The following is an 18,638-nucleotide window of genomic DNA, read 5'->3' as shown; positions in this document are numbered from 1 at the left end:
GGGGTGGTGTGGGGAGGTGCCCCCTCTGCAGAGCCCGGCTGCCCCAGGGTCGGGGACAGACCCAGCCCTTATTGCTCACAGACGCCCCCTGCACGCTGCCCACGTGTGCACACGTGTCCCTGCGCTCGGAGGGCGGAGGGGAGAGAGCCCCAAGAAACAGCAGAGGGAGAGGGGTGGACCCGCTGGGGGTGCCTGCCCTGCTGGAGGGGTGCTGGGAGGTTGGGAAGGACTTTAAAAACCACAAGAATAAATAGGTTCGTGTATCAAGAACAAGCTAGGGTTTTCACCAGCTAAAGAGGACTGAAAAAATTCTCAAGACGAGCAAAAATAATCCCATTAAGACCCCGGACGTCGGACGTCGCTGGCCGCGGGGACGCCCCACAGAGCACACGCCCCCCGGGCGCCGCTCGGCTACCATTACTGTTATTAATAATTATTATTACTTTAATGATTCCACTTCCCCTTTTATAAATAAATTAGGCATAACCACGTCTCAGCAAAACTTAAAGAAACAAAGAGAACATCGTGGTTCCTTTAAACTTGCAAACTGGATGAAGGAACAGAAATATACACAAATGTCCTTACAGGGCAACAAGAATAAATAGTTAACATAGCAATAAGTTAAAACTACAAGAAGCTAAATTCGGCAAAAAAGTACAAGAAAGTTAACTGGTGCCAGTTTATGTCTTTTTTTTTCCTTTTTTTTTTTTTTTAAATCTCTTCTGTGTGTTTTTTTTCTTCCTTTTTTTTTTGTCGCTTTTTTTTTTCCTCTTCTGTTTGTGTGTTTTTGTCGCTTTTTTGATTTTTTTTTTCTTTTTGTTCCTTGCAGCAGAAGCTCCACAGACGTTTACTAACAAACACCGGGAGGGGTGGGGGAGAGAGAGCTGGGCAGTCCGATGGGGCCGTGGCCGGACACCAAACGCAGGGACACGGGAGGAAGCTGAACTGGGGTTTGCAATTCTCAGTTCTGACTGGGCCCGCTGCGGGGGTGGGGGGCTGCGAGGGCTCCCAGGGGCTCCGGCCATCGGCTTCTGTTGGAAATTTTTTCTTTCTTTTTCTTTTCTTTTTTCTTTTCTTTTTTTTCTTTTTTTTTCTTTTTTTTTTTTTACAAAGAATGAAAACTAGGGGAATGGAAAGCGTCTGGACTTTCCAGACAGAAGCCGGGGCTGGGCCTCAGGATGGGGGCTGCATCCATGGCCCTCAGGAGTTTGGAAAGACGGAAAAACCCAACAAACCGAAAGGGGGTGACAAGGGGGTGGGGAGGGAATTCGGGGCTGGGCCCCTGGGCCCCGTCCACCCCCGGGGTAGGGGGAGGTTGGGGGGGGCCTGCAGGGAACAGTGGGTACTTCCTGCTGGGGAGGCCTTGGCGGGGAGGGGGAAGGCTCAGGGCCCAGCCTCCCCCCTCAGCCTCTGGGCCAGGGCCTCGGCCCAGGGAGGTTCAGCCCCGGGGACAGGGGGTCCTTTGGCCTCAAGTGTTGGGGGGGGGGCTGCCTCCAGCCCACAATGATGCCAAAAGTGAAACGAGGTATCGTGTGTTTGGATGCATGGATGCTGTGTGTGCACGCCTGTGTTCGTGGGCGGCAGGGACCACTGATGAGCCAGGAGAGAGCAGAGAACCTGGAGCTGGGCTGAGGGGGGCCATGCGTCCGGGGGAGCCCCGGGCGGCCTCGCTGGAGGAAGTGGACTGGGCCAGGGTCTGGGCTACCACCTCTCCCCTAGGCCTAAGGGATGCTATGCGCGTGTCTGTGTCTCCTGGGTATCATAGCTCTGGTTTCTCCGGGACTGGGTGTCTAGATTTGTGTCCAGTTGTGTCTGTCTCCACTCTCCCGTGTCCACGTGGAAATGTTCGCCTTCCGCAGCCACCTGCGGCTGCCTTAGCCCCCGATGATGTCTGCCCGTGGCCACATTTGTGTAACCCCACGCTTCCGAGTCTCCTGTGATTATCCACGTGTTTGTCTGCCTGTCTGGGTCTGGCCAACGAGCTCCTGAAGGTGTGTCCGGGGCGTGTCTCTGGGTCTGTCCGTGCGTGCTTCTGTGTGTCCCTGTGGGGTGTGTGTGTGCGTGTGTGTGTGCGCGTGCGCGTGTCCCCCGCGTGTCTTTGCGTGGCTGTGTTTCTCTGTGTGGCCCCGTGGACCCCCGGCCCCCAAGCCCTGCTCCCTGCCCCTGCCCCAGTTGGTAAACATAACCTGCCAAAATATTTTCTTTTTTTTTTTTGTCTTTTTTTGTGTTTTTTTTTTTCAAGTTCAAGAATCCCCAGTAAAAATTCTCCACGAGGTCTTTTTTCCCTTTTTACAAAAATAGAGTTTTTCTTCCCCTCCCACCCCCCCCTTTTTTTTCATTTTGTTTCTGTTTCCAGCCCCTCCCCCTGCTCCTCACACTCTATCCAGGGGCTCTGGGCCAGGAATGCCCACACCCCTCCTCCGTTTTGCTTTTTTGGGGATTTTTAAACCTGTTCCCCCTCCCCTCAGGCTCATCTAGGTGTTGGGGAGGCCTGGACAAGGGGGTCTGGGAGGGCACCCCCAGCGCCCCCGCAAAGCCATCCCGCGGAGGGCGGTTGAAGGTGGGGTGGGGGCACGTCTCTGCTTTCTTTTTAGCCGAAAAAAGAAACAAAAACCATCGCCGTGAACAAAACCAAGACGAGAGAGTGAACAGCCCAGCCTGGGGTGGGGGCAGGAGGACGGGGTGGGGGACCCCCAGGCACCCCCCATTCCCTGCAGACTCTCCCACCCCAAGTGCTCACCCTGTGGCTTCCGCAGGGACGCGGGGCCCTCGTGCCGTCGGTGGTCGGCCTGCGCTGTCTCTCTCGGGGCCCCTCTCTCTCTCTTTCTCTCTCTCTCTGCTGCCCGGGGAGGGTGGGGAGGGCGGCGGCGGCTCAGGCCTTGTGCTGTTTGCTGGTCTTGAAGGACACCTGCAGCACGCGCTCGCCCAGGCGGTAGCCGTTGAGGCTGGCGATGGCCATGGCCGCTTCGTCGTAGTTGGTCATCGTGACGAAGCCGAAGCCCTTGCACTTGTTGGTGGTGAAGTCGCGGATGACCTTGACGTTGGTGACGGCCCCGAAAGGCCCGAACAGCTGCCACAGCACGCTCTCGTCCGCCTCCGGCGACAGGTTGTACACGAAGATGCACCAGCCAGCGCCTGCCGCGCCCCCGGACAGGCCCACACCCGCGAGGCCGCTCATGCCGTCGATGGCGATGGGCGAGAACCTGGCGATGAGCGACAGGGGACTACTTTGGGGGTCACGCGGGCTCTGCCCTGACCCCCGGCACACCCCTGACCCCTGTGACCCCCGACACCGTTGTGACTGCTGGCTGTGCCGTGCTCCCCGCCACGACAGTTTCATGACCTCCACCTTTGACCCCACCTGACACTGTGACCTGCTCTGAGATGCTGGCCCCCAATCTCCATCCTGAGCTGTAGCCCTGGCCTGACTTCTGACCTCCCCTGAACACTGGGCCCTCACCCACAGTCCTGCCGAGAGCCCCTATCTATCCCTTGACCCCGTAACCTTTGACCCCGCTGGCTCCAGTTGACCCTGGCCCCTTCCCCACCCCTGACCACTAACCCCTCCCTTGGCACATTTCCCCACCAACTCCTGCCCTCCCCTCACTGATCCCACCCCGCCCCTGCCCTCGGCAGCGCTCCCCCCCTGCCCCGTGGCCGCCCCTCCAGGCTAGAGGCCCACCCGAAGGGCAGTGCTCGGGGCCAGGAGGGGAGTGCAGTTGGCCAAGCACCACCCTCCACTACCAGGTCTCCGCCTCGTAACTGGGCCGCTGCCGCCCCTGCCCCTTGCCAGACGTTTCCTGTTCAAGCTGTATATGGATGATCCACTCCAAGGTGCTCCAGCCCAGAAGAGCTCTGAGCGCAGCAGGCACTTGGGAGGGTTTGTTGACTGACTGACCAACCACTGAATGAATGAACACGCAGGGTCTGCTCTGCCCATGTGCCTCAGGGCCTCCCTGCCTCCCTGCCTCCCGAGGCCTCGCTTGCTCACTCAGGGGGAGCCCCAGAGTCTGACTCGGTCAGTTTGACCACTGAGGACTAATGGCTTGCTCCCTCCTGCCCCGTTCTGCCCAGGCTCTGGCACCTTGGACAGGTGAAGAGTCTCTACGGGGTCCCCATCACCCCCTCTCCGGCCCGCTTCACAGCCCTGTTCACTTGCAGGGGAAAAGTGTCTCTTTCCCCACTAGGCTGAGATAATCAATAACAGTAACGATAATCATGAGAGTGGCTACCTTTTATTGAGCGCCCACTATGTGCCAAGCCCTGTGCTCAATGCTGTTTCTTCTCCGCGAGAAGAGACCAAGTCCGGCTGGGCCCTGTTGGGTCCCCGAGCCCCAGGCCAGCGGCCGGCACTCAGTGTGTGCTCAACAGTTTACGATCAAGAAACACAGGGACCTAGGGACGCCTGGGTGGCTCAGTGGTTGACTGTCTGCCTTCGGCTCAGGTCGTGATCCCGGGGTCCTGGGATCGAGTCCTGCACTGCGTTCCCCATGGGGAGCCTGCTTCTCCCTCTGCCTGCGTCTCTGCCTCTCTCTCTCTGTGTCTCTCATGAATAAATAAAATCTTAAAAAACTCAAAAACAAAAAACTCACAGGGACCTTCACAGGGTCAGGGAGGTGGACAACGTTGTGCAAGCCTCAAGGTCCATCCTGGACTATGGGGCAGAAGGGGGGTATTCTGTGACCCTCAGCAAAGACCATCAACAGTTGGCAGATGGAACTCAGACTTAGCGTGGGAACCAGGGGGCATGGGTGTGACCAGGCAACATGGTCCACCTTCCCTGGGCTGGAGCGGGTCCCCCCAGACAGCCCCTCCCAGGGCCCCAGTTCTGTAGTAGCTCTTTCTAGGCATTCACTAGGCTCCGTAGCCCCTAATTCTCTAAATGGACACGCTACTCCGGGGCAAGGGGCAGACACACGGCTGAGCTGGCGGTCCTGGTGGTGGCGGTGGGGAGGGGGCCCACTGGGGCAAGAGTCCAAGGAGGGACAGTGGGGAGCTGGGGGCAGCAGGGCGGGGGCACTGTTACCTCTTGACTCCGTAGGCCATGTTGAGCAAATTATCCAGCCTGTGGAAGCAAAAGGGGTGGTCACCGGTGGCCTCCGGGCACACCCCCAGCTGTGACGCTGGCCGGTGGCCGGCCTGCCCTCCCTGCCCCCACCCAGCAGGCCAGCAGCCCAGCCCTGCCCCCACCCGCCTGCTCCCCGCCCGGCTGGACACCGCCTGGCACGGAACCGTGATCACTCGGGCGCTGCCTCTCGCCTGCCCTGCCGCTGCCTGGCCTGTGCCCGCGTCCTGTCCTCCCCATCCCAGCCTGCCCAGCCCCACTCGCCTGCCCCCACCCTGCGGGGCTCGGGGCCCCAGAAGGGAAGGTTCAAGCCTCTTTTTGGCAGAGCCCAGCCTGGCGAGTGACAACACCTCTCTGTGCCTTAGGGTCCCTGTTGGTAAAATACAGGCAACACGAGCTCCGTGCTCATGAGGTCTAGACACCAGGAGACACAGAGGGCTGGAGCCCCATCCCCGACGGAGGGGGGGCCCCCATCAGGTGACTCTAAAGCGCTTTTTTTTGTTGTTCTTTGACTCTAAAAACTCCCAACACTGATAATGCCACTCCTAGTGCCCTGCGCCCGTCCGTTGAGGGCCTGCCGGGTACAAGGGCCTGGCCTCAGCCTCTGACCGGCCCACACATTTCCCATCTGCTGCCCTCAGTGTGGAACCCCTCCCAGGGTCCCTCTGCCCTGGAGGAACGGGGTTCAGGAAGGGTGGCTGCAAGGCTGGGGCCCCCAGCGTGGGGGTCTTGGTGCCCGGGGCTGGGTGGCGGGGCGCTCACCGGAAGCGCTGCGTCTGGTGGTGCAGGGGGCCTGCGTAGCGCCGGGCCGACGACTGGTAGAGGTGAGTGAGCAGGGCCTGCCCAGTCTTCTGACTCGGGTTGTTGGCGAACTTGACCGTGATGGGCTCGGCTGCGCCCAGCGGCTTCTGCCCATTCAGTCCTTTGATGGCCTCCTCGGCCTCAATCCTCTTGTCGAAGCGGATGAACCCCACGCCCCGAGAGACACCTGCCAGGGAGTGAGGGCACGTCATGAGGGCGCATCACCCGCCCCTCCCCGGCCCAGTGCCCTGCCAGGCGCAGCGTCCCCGCAGCCTACCTGTGACCTGGTCCACCAGGATGCGAGAAGTGATGATGCGGCCGTACTGGGAGAAGAGCTGCTCCATTTCTTTCTGGCTCATGGTCTTGGGGAGTCCGCTGACGTACAGGTTAGCATCGCGGATGGATGCAGAACTGGGTCTGGCATAGGACACCTGGAGTGGGGGCCCAGGTGGGCAGAGGTGAGGGGAGGACCCGCTTCACAGATGGGGAGAGGGAGGCCCCGTCCCGACCACCAGGGAGCTGCAGAGGCGCCTCATCTGGTCCCTCAACAAATATCTCTCAAGTCACCTCCCTGGGTGGTGCCAGCCAGGGCATGGGGGAGGGGACGTGGCCCTGGCCGACAATGAGGCCCGGCCTGCATAAAGTGGTGGGGGAGACCCGTTGCTGGGTCAGATGTCTCCCCAGGACCTCGAGCCCCCAGCCCCTGAGCTCACGCCGTACACTCCAACAACATGAAATTTCCTGCTCCTTTGGAAGGTGAGCCCAGGACTGTGGCCCTTCTTTCTGACCACATCGGGGCCCGCGGGGCCACCCAGGTCTTTACCCACCAGCTCCATGCTGATGACTCCCAAACGTCCGACTCTAGTGTGGGCCTGTGTGACACCTGCCTCTGGGCGCCCCACGAGGTCTCACAGGCCGTCACACTCTGTGAGGCTGCACCCAGCTCCCAACTGCTCCCAACTTGGCCCAGTTCAGTAACTGTCCCCAGTGCCTGTCTTTCACACGGACACCCAATCCACCACCGATCCTTCCTCATTACTTGGAATCCACACACTCCCAATTCCACTGCCCCACCCTGGCCCACCTCCCACTATCGCTCGCCCAGACCAGTACAGCAGCCTCTACCCCGGTCCCCACCCCCCAGTCTAACCTCCCATCTCTTTCCTCTACAGCTGCCAGAGGGCGCCTGTGAGCAACTGAGTCAGGGCACATCCTTCCATGGCTCAGAACCTTCTGTGGCTCCCACTTTCTCCAGAGTAAAAGTCCTTCTCACAGCCCACAAGGCCCCACACAACCTGCCCATCACCCCACCCCCTCACTCCCATCTCTGCCCAGATCGCTCTGTTTCAGCCACACCAGTCTCTGTGTTCCCCAAACACACCAGGCACACTTCAGCCAGGAGGCCTTTGCTCTGGTTGTTCCCCTCGGCCGGGAACATCCTTCCTCTCCGCTCTTCTTTTGTCTCAGCTCAAATGTCCTCCCTGTCCTCTCTCATCTGAATTTGGTCCTCCGCCCCTACCCACCCGCCCCCGTCACTCTCTCCAAGCACTTCTCTCAGTCGTGAATTGGACACGTTTTAGTATAATCTTTCGATTTGTGTCATTAATTATGGTCCAGTCCAACAATGAAACTCTCTGCAGCTGTTTAAAAAATGGTGGACGTGTATATTTATTTCCCCGAAACAGTGGCGAGTATTGTAAACTGAGGGAAAGAAAAGTCCATTTACAGAGCAGCCAGTTGTGTGACCCCATCTCATTGTGTGCTTATCAGTGTCCTGGAAACACAGTCTGGAGGGGCCCCCAGATGCTAACAGGTTGACCTATAGCTTCCAGGGGCACCGGGCTGGGGCATGAGCGTCTCTATTTCTGCCAGGGTCTATTCTCCGTCTCTTTCTAAATTAACCTCTAGGTAGATAAGGGTCATTGTCAAGGGTCTGGCTTTCGTTTGGGGTGGTGAGTTGTGAGGGCATATCATTTCATTAGAGATGAGTAATTAAAAAACTAACAAAAGGAGTCAATGGGGCCAGGGGTGGGTCTGGGTGAGAGCCTCATGGGCTGGAGGTAGAGGGGTTCTAATTAATGCAATTGTGAGCACTTGGGGTCCTCCAGGAAACAAACACAAACACCGCAGCTGCTCTTTTTCCTGTAGTAATAATTAAAAATCATAGCCATGTACTTGATGGTTTCCACTCTGGCTTGTGGGGCTGTGAGTTTTGAGGGGTGAGGGTTTGTTGACGAATCAAAGTTAGGGGTGAGGGGAAGGCAAGCCTGAGCTTCTGAGTGGGTGTTTGGGGTCAGAAGTCACTTGAGGCACTGAGTAGGGCTTCAGGGGTCTTCTCCATCCCCACATGATGGGGGCTGACCCAGGTCCCTCACCTGGGTGTGCGCTAGGCCAGACGTGACTAGGGCAAAATCTGCCAGAGCACCCAGTCGGGACCGGCCATACAACAGTGCCACCCAGGCAGACACACAGACAAGAGGCCACACTGTGCCACCCACTGCACAGCCCCGGTGACTGCACCAGCAAAACGGTGACTCAAGGCTGCTAAGACATTCACAGAAGCTCTGGGGGTCTTCAGTAATTACAGTAAGAGTCGCAGAACCACACACCTGTCACCACTGCACAAGCCCACGTCACACCCGTTCCATCCCGAATAGGGCACAGGTAGACACACCCACACAACTTCACTCTGCCACACAAACACCTTGTCACAGCCAGACACACCCACACAGCCCCACCAGGTCACAGTCGGAGTCCCAGTGTGTCACAAAGCACCTGTGAAATAAACACATCCTACAGACACACAGTGACACACTCGAAGTCTCTAACAGCCAGACTCATGCGACAACAGACACATAGCCGCGGTGTCCCACAAACACAATGGCTCACAGCCCAGGGTATCTCACACACACATACACACACGCTCACTGCATCACATGCATGATGGCCTCTGGATTTGTCACCCTCATGCTCCAGGGCTTCTGGGTCTAGTTGGCCATGGAGAGAGACTCATCAGGTCATGACCTCATCCTCCCCCACCATGCAGAATAAGAGGAAGAGATTCCTGCACCTCACTTCCCAGAGACAACTGGGGCCAGATGGGCACCCCCAGTGTAGCCTCCCCCAAGGTTCCAGAGCAGATTTGTGGGGCGGAGTCCAGACACCCCCAGGCAAACCTAGAGAGGGGGGTTTCCATGGCGACCCCCCCCAGGGAACCTGGGCTAGCAGAGTCCCAGCTGCAGCTGCTGAGAGGGGAGGTTGTGGGGGGAGGGGCATTGCACAAAGGTGGGGGAGGGGCTCGCCCCTAATCCCGCCCTCCCAGACCCTAATTAGGCTCCAGATGGCAGATGGGCCCCCACCCCTCCTCCATTTCCATGACAAAGGCAAGGGGACTGCCCATCAGACCCTGGTCACTCTTCTACTGCCAATGGGATGGCTACTTCCCCGAGCCACCAGAGAATGTGGAGCTCATATTCTCTGACAAACGAGGAAACTGAGTTTCAGAGAGGAAGAGTCTGGGCCTGCGTGCCCAGCTAGGAATTCTTGGGGGAGAGTTTGAACCACTGAGGGGATGAACCATGGAGGAGATGGGTGGGTGGGAAAAGGGGTTTGTGGCAGGGGAGGTGGCTGTAGGCATTAAGTGGCAGTGAAGGGGGCAGTCCAAGTGGGCAGTAATAAGGGAGATTGGGGATAGTTGTAGATGGGCAGTAATGGGGGACAGGCAGCAGAGAGAAATGAGGAGGGCACTAACCTTGATGGTCTTCGTCTGCAGTTTGAGGCCGTTGAGGGTGTTGATGGCTTTGTCTGCATCGTTGGGGTCAGAGTAGTTCACAAACCCATAACCAAGGCTCTGCCCTGTGGGCAGGACCAGGATGATGACCTCCCCACACATACCCGTGTCCTCCCAGACCCAGTCCTGAGAGGCTGACTGCCATTGCTCAAGGTTGTGAGAACTAAGATCCCCATCTTACTGTTCCCCCCGAGTACTACCCTGTCCCTAGGACACCTCAAATCCCCCAGAGTCCTGCTTGCTCCCATCACCCCTGAGATACCTCACCAGGGATCACACCTGTCTCCCCATTATACGTCGGATCCCCCAGGGTGCTACTTGCCCCCATCACACCTGTACTCCTGACACTACCACCTCTGTCTCCTCCCTCCCCACCTGCCAGCAGCCACACCTGTGATCTTATCTCGAACCAACTTGCAGGATTCAATGTCACCAATGCTGCCGAAGAGACTCTTGAACTCATCCTGGGTCATGTTCTGGGGCAGGTAGTTGACGATGAGGTTGGTCTTGCTGTCATCAGTGGCTCCGTTTGTACCAAGGAGTGGCCCGTTGGGCAGGGCCGGGCCGGCCGGGCCCCCCGCCACCTGAGACTCCATGGCCCCGAGTATCTGCTGGAGACAACAGGCCACACCCGCTCACGGCCCAGTCCCTACTCAGGGATCAGTGGGATTGAGGAGGGGCTCAGTGGTGATGGATCAGTCATGTCTGACATGGGCTTAAATATGGAGAGAGGACAAGTATTATTCTAATAATCCCTACCATTCCTCCAGCATTAGGCAAGCACCTTACATGTGATTTTACTGTGAGAAATTCCATATATAGATGCCATATATATCTGTTTGCTATGTTTGCCTGTCTAAAATCAATTTGTGCATTTCTAGAATAATAAAATGAACATTTTTGTTTTCAGAATAAGAAATATAATATTTTTATTAGCTTTGAAGTCCTCATAAGCTTCTCCCTGACCACATACTGCCCTCCTGCCACCAAAGGTAATTCCTATCCCAAATGTGTTAGTATTTTTTTTGCTTCATCCATAATTTTCCCACTAGGCATTCATTACCCTCCCATGCCCAGGTTTTCCACTGAGCTATTTTTTATCATTTTTATTTATTTTTAATTTATTTTTAATATTTTATTTATTTATTCATGAGAGACACAGGGAGAGAGGCAGAGACATAGGCAGAGGGAGAAGCAGGTTCCCTGCAGGGAGCCCGACATGGGACTCGATCCCCAGACTCCAGGATCACGCCCTCAGCTGAAGGCAGATGCTCAACTGCTGAGCCACCCAGGAGTCCCTCATTTTTATTATTTTAAAATTTTTTCATTTATTTGAGAGAGAGGGAGAGAAGAGGGGCAGAGGGAGAGGGAAAGAGATAATCTCAAGGAGATGTCCCTCTCACCCTCAGCACTAAAACTGACACGGGGCTCAATCCCCCACAACGCTGAGATCACAACCTGAGCTGAAATCAAGAGTCAGGTGCTCAACTGACTGAGCCACCCAGAAGTCCCTATTACTTTTTAAAAATGTTTTATTTTTAAGTAATCTCTACCCAATGTGGGGCTTGAACTCACAACCCTGATATCAAGAGTTGCATGCTTTACTGACTGAGCCAGCCAGGTGCCCTTGAGCTATTTAAATGTATAACGAACATAATAACACCAGCAAATAATGACAGTTTTATTTATTTATCTCTAATCTATACCTGTTATTTATTTTTCTTGTCTTTTTTATTATTTTTTTATTTATGATAGTCACACACAGAGAGAGAGAGAGAGGCAGAGACACAGGCAGAGGGAGAAGCAGGCTCCATGCACGACGTGGGATTCGATCCCGGGTCTCCAGGATCGCGCCCTGGGCCAAAGGCAGGTGCCAAACCGCTGCACCACCCAGGGATCCCTATTTTTCTTGTCTTATTGCAGGGGTTACATTGTGGTAATGGCTTCTTTATTCATAATGTTAAAGGAAATGCTTTAAACATTTCACAGCTAAATTTGACTTTTGCTGTGGGTTTTCATGTTATGAATGTTTAATTTTATTCCTAGTATCCTAACAAGATTTTTTTTAAGAATAGATGTTGAATTTTTAAAAAGATTATTAATTAATTAATTTATTAATTATATTTATTTATTCATGAGAGAGACACACAGAGAGAGAGAGAGAGAGGCAGAAACACACGTAGAGGGAGAAGCAGGCTCCATTCAGGGAGCCCGATGTCGGACTCAGATCCCGGGACTCCAGGATCACGGCCTGGGCCGAAGGCAGGCGCTAAACCACTGAGCCACCCAGGGATCCCCTAGATGTTGAATTTTATTTAACTTATTAAAAAAAAAAAGAAAAAAAAAAGAAAAAAAACAACTTATTTCTTACATCTATTTTTAAAACAACTGACATATAATGTTACATTTAGTTTCAGGTGTATAACACAATGATTCAATATTTGTATATATTGCAAAATTATCTCCATTATAAGTCTAGTTAACAACCATCATCATACATAGTTATAATTTTTTTCTGTGTTGAGAACTTCTAAGATCTACTCTCTTAGAAGTATTTAGCAATTTTCAAAAATATTCTACATGTATTTTACACATAAGGACCACACAGAGAAGACTTTTAAAGCCACATCTGGGCTCAGCAGGAAACAGAGCTGGGATTATCTGTCATGGGCATGGGAAGGTAAAGTACCCAACCATTTCCTTAGGTTTTCTCCTATGGCATTGTTGGCAGATGGGTTACCCTCACTTGAAAAATCAAATTGATTGCTAGGGTTTTCACAAAGGGATGAATTAGGAAGGATTAGAAGCCATATTCAGTTTCAGCAGGAGAGATCACTGTGATTGATTAGCAAGATCTTTGTGACCACAGAATTAGAAAGTGTCAGCAGGTATACTTCATCTCAGCCATCCCTGACCCAAAATACGATACCATACTTGTTCCCAAATATTGGGCATACTGTGTGCCAGGCACCGTGCAAAGCCCTCTACAGGAAAGGTTGTTGTTGTTTTTTTCCTTATTCTCGACCACCCTGAAAAGAGTTCTTAATTTTTTCTTCTTAACAGACGCTGTGAACTGAATGCCTGTGTCCCCTCAAATTTATATGTGGCAACCTTAATCCCCAATGTGATGGTATTTGGATGTGGAATCTTTGGGAGGTAATTAGGTCATGACGGTGGAGCCGGAATGAATGGTATTCATGTCCTTACAAAAAGGGACAGGAGAGAGATGATCTCTCTCTCCACCATGTGAGGACACAGCAAGAAGATATCCATCTGCAAAACAGGGGGCAAGTCCTTACTAGAAACCAAATTGGCTGCTACTTTGATCTTGGACTTCCCAGTTTCCAGAAGAAGATTTATGAGAAATAAATGTCTGCTGTTTAAGTCTCCCAGTTTATGGCATTTTGTTAGAGCAGCCCGAGCTAAGACAAGAGATGAGGAAAGCTAAGTTCAGCAATGTTTTAAAAATTACTGGGGATCCCTGGGTGGCTCAGTGGTTTAGCACCTGTCTTCAGCCCAGGGCGTGATCCTGGAGTCCCTGGGATCGAGTGCCACGTCGGGCTCCCTGGATGGAGCCTGCTTCTCCCTCTGCCTGTGTCTCTGCCTCTCTCTCTCTCTGTGTCTCTCATGAAGAATAAATAAAATCTTCTATAAATAAATAAATAAATACTAACGGTCACACAGGTTATAAATGGCGTGACAGGGATTTGCACAGGAGTTTTTCTGATCTACAGTCTGTATTTTCAACTTTCACTGCCAATGAAGAATAGTGCTAGCTCTAACGTTTCTCAGCTGTGTGTCCTTGGGTAGGCTCCACAAAGCTTCTGGGCCTCAGCTCCACTTTGCGGCAAACTCCAAGTTACTGGCACAGTGACCCCAGGGAAGGATCTAAAGCCACATATGGGTGCAGCTGCAAAGCATTCGGGATCAGGTCTGCCATGGGCACAATCACAGGAAGCAGCTTATCATGTCTGTCATCCCTGCCTCGTAAATACTGCTATTAATACTGGTCCTGCTCCATTGACATCTTCTGTGTGCCAGGCACTGTGTGAAGTGATGCCTGGAAAGGCATCATTTCACTTATTATTCCCAATCATCTTTAGAGACAGCAACACATTCTCCATTTTATAAGTGAGGCAACTGAGCTCAGACGTCGAGGGATATGAGGGATATGTTTTAAAGACAGTCACCAATGCCTGGGGGCAGCTTTGCCACCTCATAGGTGTGTGTCCTCAGGGATGATCTTAGCTCTTCTCTGGGCCTCTGTTTCCTTTTCGTTTACTCTTATCAAAAGGATGGCAATGGAGGGTCAACTCCCCTGCATCTCCAGTTGGCTGAGAGTGGCTGTCTGGGGGCTTCCGGGAGAGTTATTCTGAAGCCTCGTCCAGACTGAGCAGGAACACACACTGGGTCGATTAGCAATGTCTGTCCCAGGCGTCTGTGATAAAGCAGTAACGCACACTACAGGTCTGCATCCAGTTTCATAAGATTCATACTTCACCAATGGCCACGTATGGGTGGCCTGTTATGTGCCAGACAAAATCCTTTATGTGAAAATTTCCGGGCAATTCTTCCAACATTGAACAGTATGGGACTCTTTTCTTCATTTAACAGGAGAGGAAACAATCTTGGTGAAGGGGTGGGGATTTCCACGAGGTTGGGTGGCATGCAAATGGCATATCTAGAAATCAGATCTGGAGGACCCCTGGGTGGCTCAGTGGTTGAGCGTCTGCCTTTGGCTCAGGTCATGATCCTGGGGTCCTGGGATCGAGTCCCACACAGGGAGCCTGCTTCTCCCTCTGCCTATGTCCCTGCCTTCTCTCTGTGTGTCTCTCGTGAATAAATAAATAAAATCTTAAAAAAAAAAAAGAATTCAGATCTGGAGCTTGGACATCAGAACCTACTTTACTAACAAAAAAGGCTAATAATAGTAAAAACAACAGCAAAGTGAAACCAAGCACTAACTCTACACCTAGCCCAGGCATGACTACATTTAAACTCACTCTGTTGGCCGAGTCTACCCATTCAATTCAACAAATGTTTACTGGGTGCCACCATATGCCGGCTCCTGGCTCCACCTTCCTCACTGTGTATCCTCCGACACTCATACTGCCTCTCTGAGCCTCTGTCCCTCCACTAAGGATATGGCACAGAGATTCCCTAACACAAAGATGGATTCTGAATTCCCTTCTGGGCTCAGCAAACTAGAGTTCTGTGATTGGCTGATGACGTCTTCTATGGGAACCCCCTCCCCCAATAATTAGCAGTACACAAGCCACTGTTTCAGGACACAGCAGGTTCCAGCTTTGGAACCCCGACTATGTGTCAGGCACTGAGCAGGTGCAAAGGTTTCGTTGACTTCCCACAAGCACACTGAAAGCTGGAGATCATCTTCTCCACTTCTTAGATGTTGGAATTGAGGGTCAGAGTGACCTGTGATTTGCCGGGGAGTGATGGGAGGCGGTGGTAGTGATGAAGTTTGACTACTGATCTGACTACCCCAGAGCCTACAGAGCCACCCCAAAAATCCTCAACTTGGATGGGGTTAAAAGGTAATTGGGATCTTGAGAACCAGCCTACTAATCTCCCCAGCACCCCATCTCCCTCCCATCTGTGCCAGAGCTTAGCAGGATCAGTGTCGCGTTTCCTCTGCAGCTCAGCCGGCTGAGCCGCTAATAGGGATCGGATTGGTGGAGACCACACCCGCCCTGCCCCAGCCCACAGCAAACGCATGGCCTGGGATGACTCGGGGATCGCAGGGACCTTGGAGGGCTGTCCCAGGTCAGGAGTGAAGAGGTGAATTCAGAGAGGAGGAGGGTAGATCCAGGATGGAGAGGCAGAGATCAACTGGGGGCAATGGAACCTTCCCTCCCAGTCTCTCCAGCTCTTCCTCTGGATCTCTCTTTCTGTTTCTCTCTTCCTCCCCCCCCTTCCTCCCCCCCCTTTCTCTGTCCTCTTCTGCCCTCTGAACCCGTCTGTCTTCCCCCCTTCTCTGCCACTGTTTCTTCAACTCTTTTGCACCATTGCACACACATATGACATAAGGATTTTGCAGTGAACACCTACAGTCACTTGCCATGTAGATCCTCCTGTGTCTGACCCCTTTGGCCCCAGCTGTGCCCCCTGGCCTCAGCCACAGTGATAGATGCCTGGATGCTGGCGACAATAAGGCATTGAGTGGCTATGCATGGTGAGGCTGGGCCACCACGTGGTGCTAACTAGGCCTCCCACTTCTGGGTCCTTCTCTCTCCATGTAGGGCCCTCACTGTCTTAGTTTATCCCCTCACTTCCTCCCAGCCTGTCGGCATGGTGGACCTCTGCCTGAGTGCCCTCCAGTGGAGTAACCAGGCCTTTCAGGGCTTCAAGGCCCTTGTGTGACCTCTGACCACACCCTTGCCCCTTTGTGCATCAGTTTCCCTCTTTCAAATGAAGGAACAGATCAGGGGAATGGATGTTGGGCTGTTGTGGGGGTTCTGAGAGTCCTCAGGAGGCTGCACTCGCGTTCCTGCACCTGGGTTGGCAGCCTGAGGCCCAGAGAGGGGAGGGAGCCGGCCTAAGGTCACACAGCAGAGAAGCATGGCCTCTCCTGCCTCCTTTCTCCGAGCCAGGTGGGCGGGTCCCAGGGTCCCCTGTAGGGAGGGAGCGCTGAGCATCCCTCCACCCACTGTGCTCGCCACCACTCCAAGAAGAGGCACAGAAAGAGACACAGTGCACAGAGACGCGCACACACACAGACCGGAAAGGCAGTAAGTACGGAAGAAGGAGGCCTGGGCGCTGGGACCAGACAAAGGACGCGCGGCGGCGCGGGGAGCGGAGTCGCGCGGCGGGGGCGGGGGTGGAGCCGGGGTGGGGCTAGAACTGGCCAGCCCCGCCCCCGGGATACGCCCGGGTTGCCGAGTGGAAATCCGAGGGCTCGGGCGAGGCCGGGCCCTGGGGGCCCCAGGGGGCGGGGTCCAGATGGGCGGGGCAGGGGCGTGGTTATACAGGGCGTGGCCGGGCGTGGCCGCGGGTTCGGGAGCTGACCAGCTCGGTGGCTGCTGAAAGCACCGGGAGTGGGGCGAGCGGCGCGGGCGGGCGGGCGCTCTCAAGGTCACCCCGAGGCCCAGAGCCCTGGCAGGGTGGGGCGCCTGGACCTGGCTTAGGGGACATCCCCGAGCTCCTTACCCCATCCCCCGTGGGGCGGGGGCCCAGCCGTCAGGAAGCCCCCCCGCGGGCCCTCCTCTCCCCTCCCCCTCCCCGAAGCCTGAGGCGCCCGCGCGAGGCTACAGCCCGCTAAGAAGCTCCGAGAAACAAAGGGACGCGGCGGCAGCGGCGGCGGGCCCGCGGGGCCTCCGGGCGCGCCCCCTCCTCTCCCCTCCCCGCTTGCCGCAAGGTCGACGGGCTCGAGGACGAGACGCCCGGCTCCCCGGGCGCGGCCACGGCCCAGGGCGCGCGATCCGACGCCACCCGCTTTCCCGGGGTTCTCGGGGACGGCTTGCCGCCTTGTCCTGGCCCAGCACCAGTGATTAGGGCCCTGCGTTTGCCTGGGCGGCCTCCGGGGTCCGGGCCTGGATGGAGAAGGCATCCTCCGCTGCTGCGGCCCCTCCCCCATCAGGCCTGCTGGAAGGGGGCAATTCCGCCCCCAGGGCGCTGTAGGACGTCTCCCCGAATCGGAGTTCGGCTCCCTAAGGCCTCTCAGGCCAGACTCTATGCGCCCCCAGTACTCTGGGTGCGGCCCTGCCCACTCTCAGGCCCCGAGGCTCGATCCTACCCCCCCCACCGGGGCCTAGCTAGGCCTGGTCCTACCCCCCCCCATCTCCGCGGAGCCTGTGCCTAACCCCTCCCCAACCAGGTTCCATCTCATCTCAGCGACAAGGGAATACCTACAGTGACCATTCTTGTGTGCCCGGCGGGCGCGGTCCGTGTTGAGGGCGGCTCCGGGGTCGTGCACTCCTTGGGGGGCGCTCGATGCTCACTCCGGGGTCCTGCCCGGGCGGCCTCTGGCGCGGCCGCTGCAGAGGTGTAGATGAAGGCGGCGGCTCCCTCGAGGGCCGGGGACGGGCCCGAGCCCGAGGACGCGCGCGCGGATAGCCGGGCCCCGGGGTGGCCTGCGGGCGGCAGGGGATGGAAAGAGGGAGCGGGCGCGGGATTGAGAACGCCCCCTGCGCGGCCCCGCGGGGCCCGGGGAGGTTGCGCTTCCTGACAGAGATCGCGGCGCTCTGTCTTTCGCCGCCGCCCCTCGGCCGGGCCTGTCCGGTCCTGGATGCTCAGTCCGCTCCCCTCGCCCGCCCTCCCTCCCACCCTCCAGCCCGCGCTGCGCGCTCCGCGCTCTGGGCCGCGCCGCCGCCGCCCCCAGCCCTTTATAGGAGCAGCTGCCAGAGCCGGCGTCGCTGATTGGCTGCGGCAGTTGAGCCCCGCCTCCTCGCGGCGCCCGACGGCGCGGCAGGTGGAAGCGAGCGCGCGCTGGCTGGGACTCGGCACCCCCCAGAAAGCACGCCCTGGGGGCCCGGGTTGCCAGATTCAGGCCCTTTTGCCCCCGTGGGCCCTGCTTCCTGCACTGCCGCCCCTTCTCGGGCGGGCTTTCTGCCGGAAAGACAGGGACGGCTCCCTCCTGTGTCCAACACCCTGAGCGGTTGGAGCGAGGAGAGCGAGGAGATACCGGTGGCCCGATTGTAAGAACTTCCGGAGTTGCTGTCCACCAAGAAGACTGGAAAGGGTCGAGGAACCAAGATTTCTATGAGCAGAGACCAGGTCCCCATATTTGGGGGCTGCAGGTGTAGCCTCCCAATGGAGAAAGGTGGGGATGGCAGGGGCTCTCATCTGCCTGCAAAAGGAACTGGGACCCTGCGGCTTTTGAGTGAGTTAGGTTCAAAAGGTTGGCTCGAAAGGTGGGGACTGTTACCCTATAGTGCAAGGGCACTCGGCACTTCTCCAAAGGGGGTAAAGAAGTTTGGGGTTTAGGATTCCCTAAACCTGGCGCCCTGAGGTTCCGGGAAAGCACCG

At 55.8% G+C, this 18,638-nt stretch overlaps 1 protein-coding gene across 3 annotated transcripts; it reads right to left on the bottom strand.

Moving 5' to 3' along the window:
• Positions 1–2,354: 2,354 nt before the first annotated feature.
• On the bottom strand, positions 2,355–17,884 carry ELAVL3 (ELAV like RNA binding protein 3). 3 transcript variants are annotated; one of them, XM_055343482.1, is made up of 7 exons: positions 17,523–17,884; positions 10,048–10,267; positions 9,618–9,721; positions 6,144–6,297; positions 5,828–6,053; positions 5,027–5,065; positions 2,355–3,224 (listed from the first exon to the last, which is right to left on the bottom strand). In XM_055343482.1, exons 1-7 carry the CDS (start codon positions 17,529–17,531, stop codon positions 2,873–2,875), a joined length of 1,104 nt encoding a protein of 367 aa, XP_055199457.1. In that variant the 5' UTR covers positions 17,532–17,884; the 3' UTR covers positions 2,355–2,872. The 3 variants fall into 3 exon arrangements, with proteins under 3 accessions (XP_055199457.1, XP_055199459.1, XP_055199458.1); XM_055343484.1 differs by having other exon boundaries at positions 2,355–3,203; XM_055343483.1 differs by having other exon boundaries at positions 10,048–10,264.
• Between the last annotated feature and the right edge of the window lie 754 nt (positions 17,885–18,638).

Source organism: Nyctereutes procyonoides, unplaced genomic scaffold (assembly GCF_905146905.1).
Source record: "Nyctereutes procyonoides isolate TBG_1078 unplaced genomic scaffold, NYPRO_anot_genome, whole genome shotgun sequence".
Taxonomy (NCBI): domain Eukaryota; kingdom Metazoa; phylum Chordata; class Mammalia; order Carnivora; family Canidae; genus Nyctereutes; species Nyctereutes procyonoides.
The sequence above is the reverse complement of the archived record's forward strand: the minus strand, read 5'-3'. Positions and strand labels throughout refer to the sequence as shown.

Excerpts from the sequence above, each read along its gene's own strand:
- ELAVL3 (XM_055343482.1), bottom strand. Across the intron at positions 9,722-10,047 it reads GGTTCGAGATAAGATCACAG|GGCAGAGCCTTGGTTATGGG; the intron begins GTGTGGCTGCTG and ends TCCTGCCCACAG. Across the intron at positions 5,066-5,827 it reads CACCAGACGCAGCGCTTCCG|GCTGGATAATTTGCTCAACA; the intron begins GTGAGCGCCCCG and ends TTGCTTCCACAG.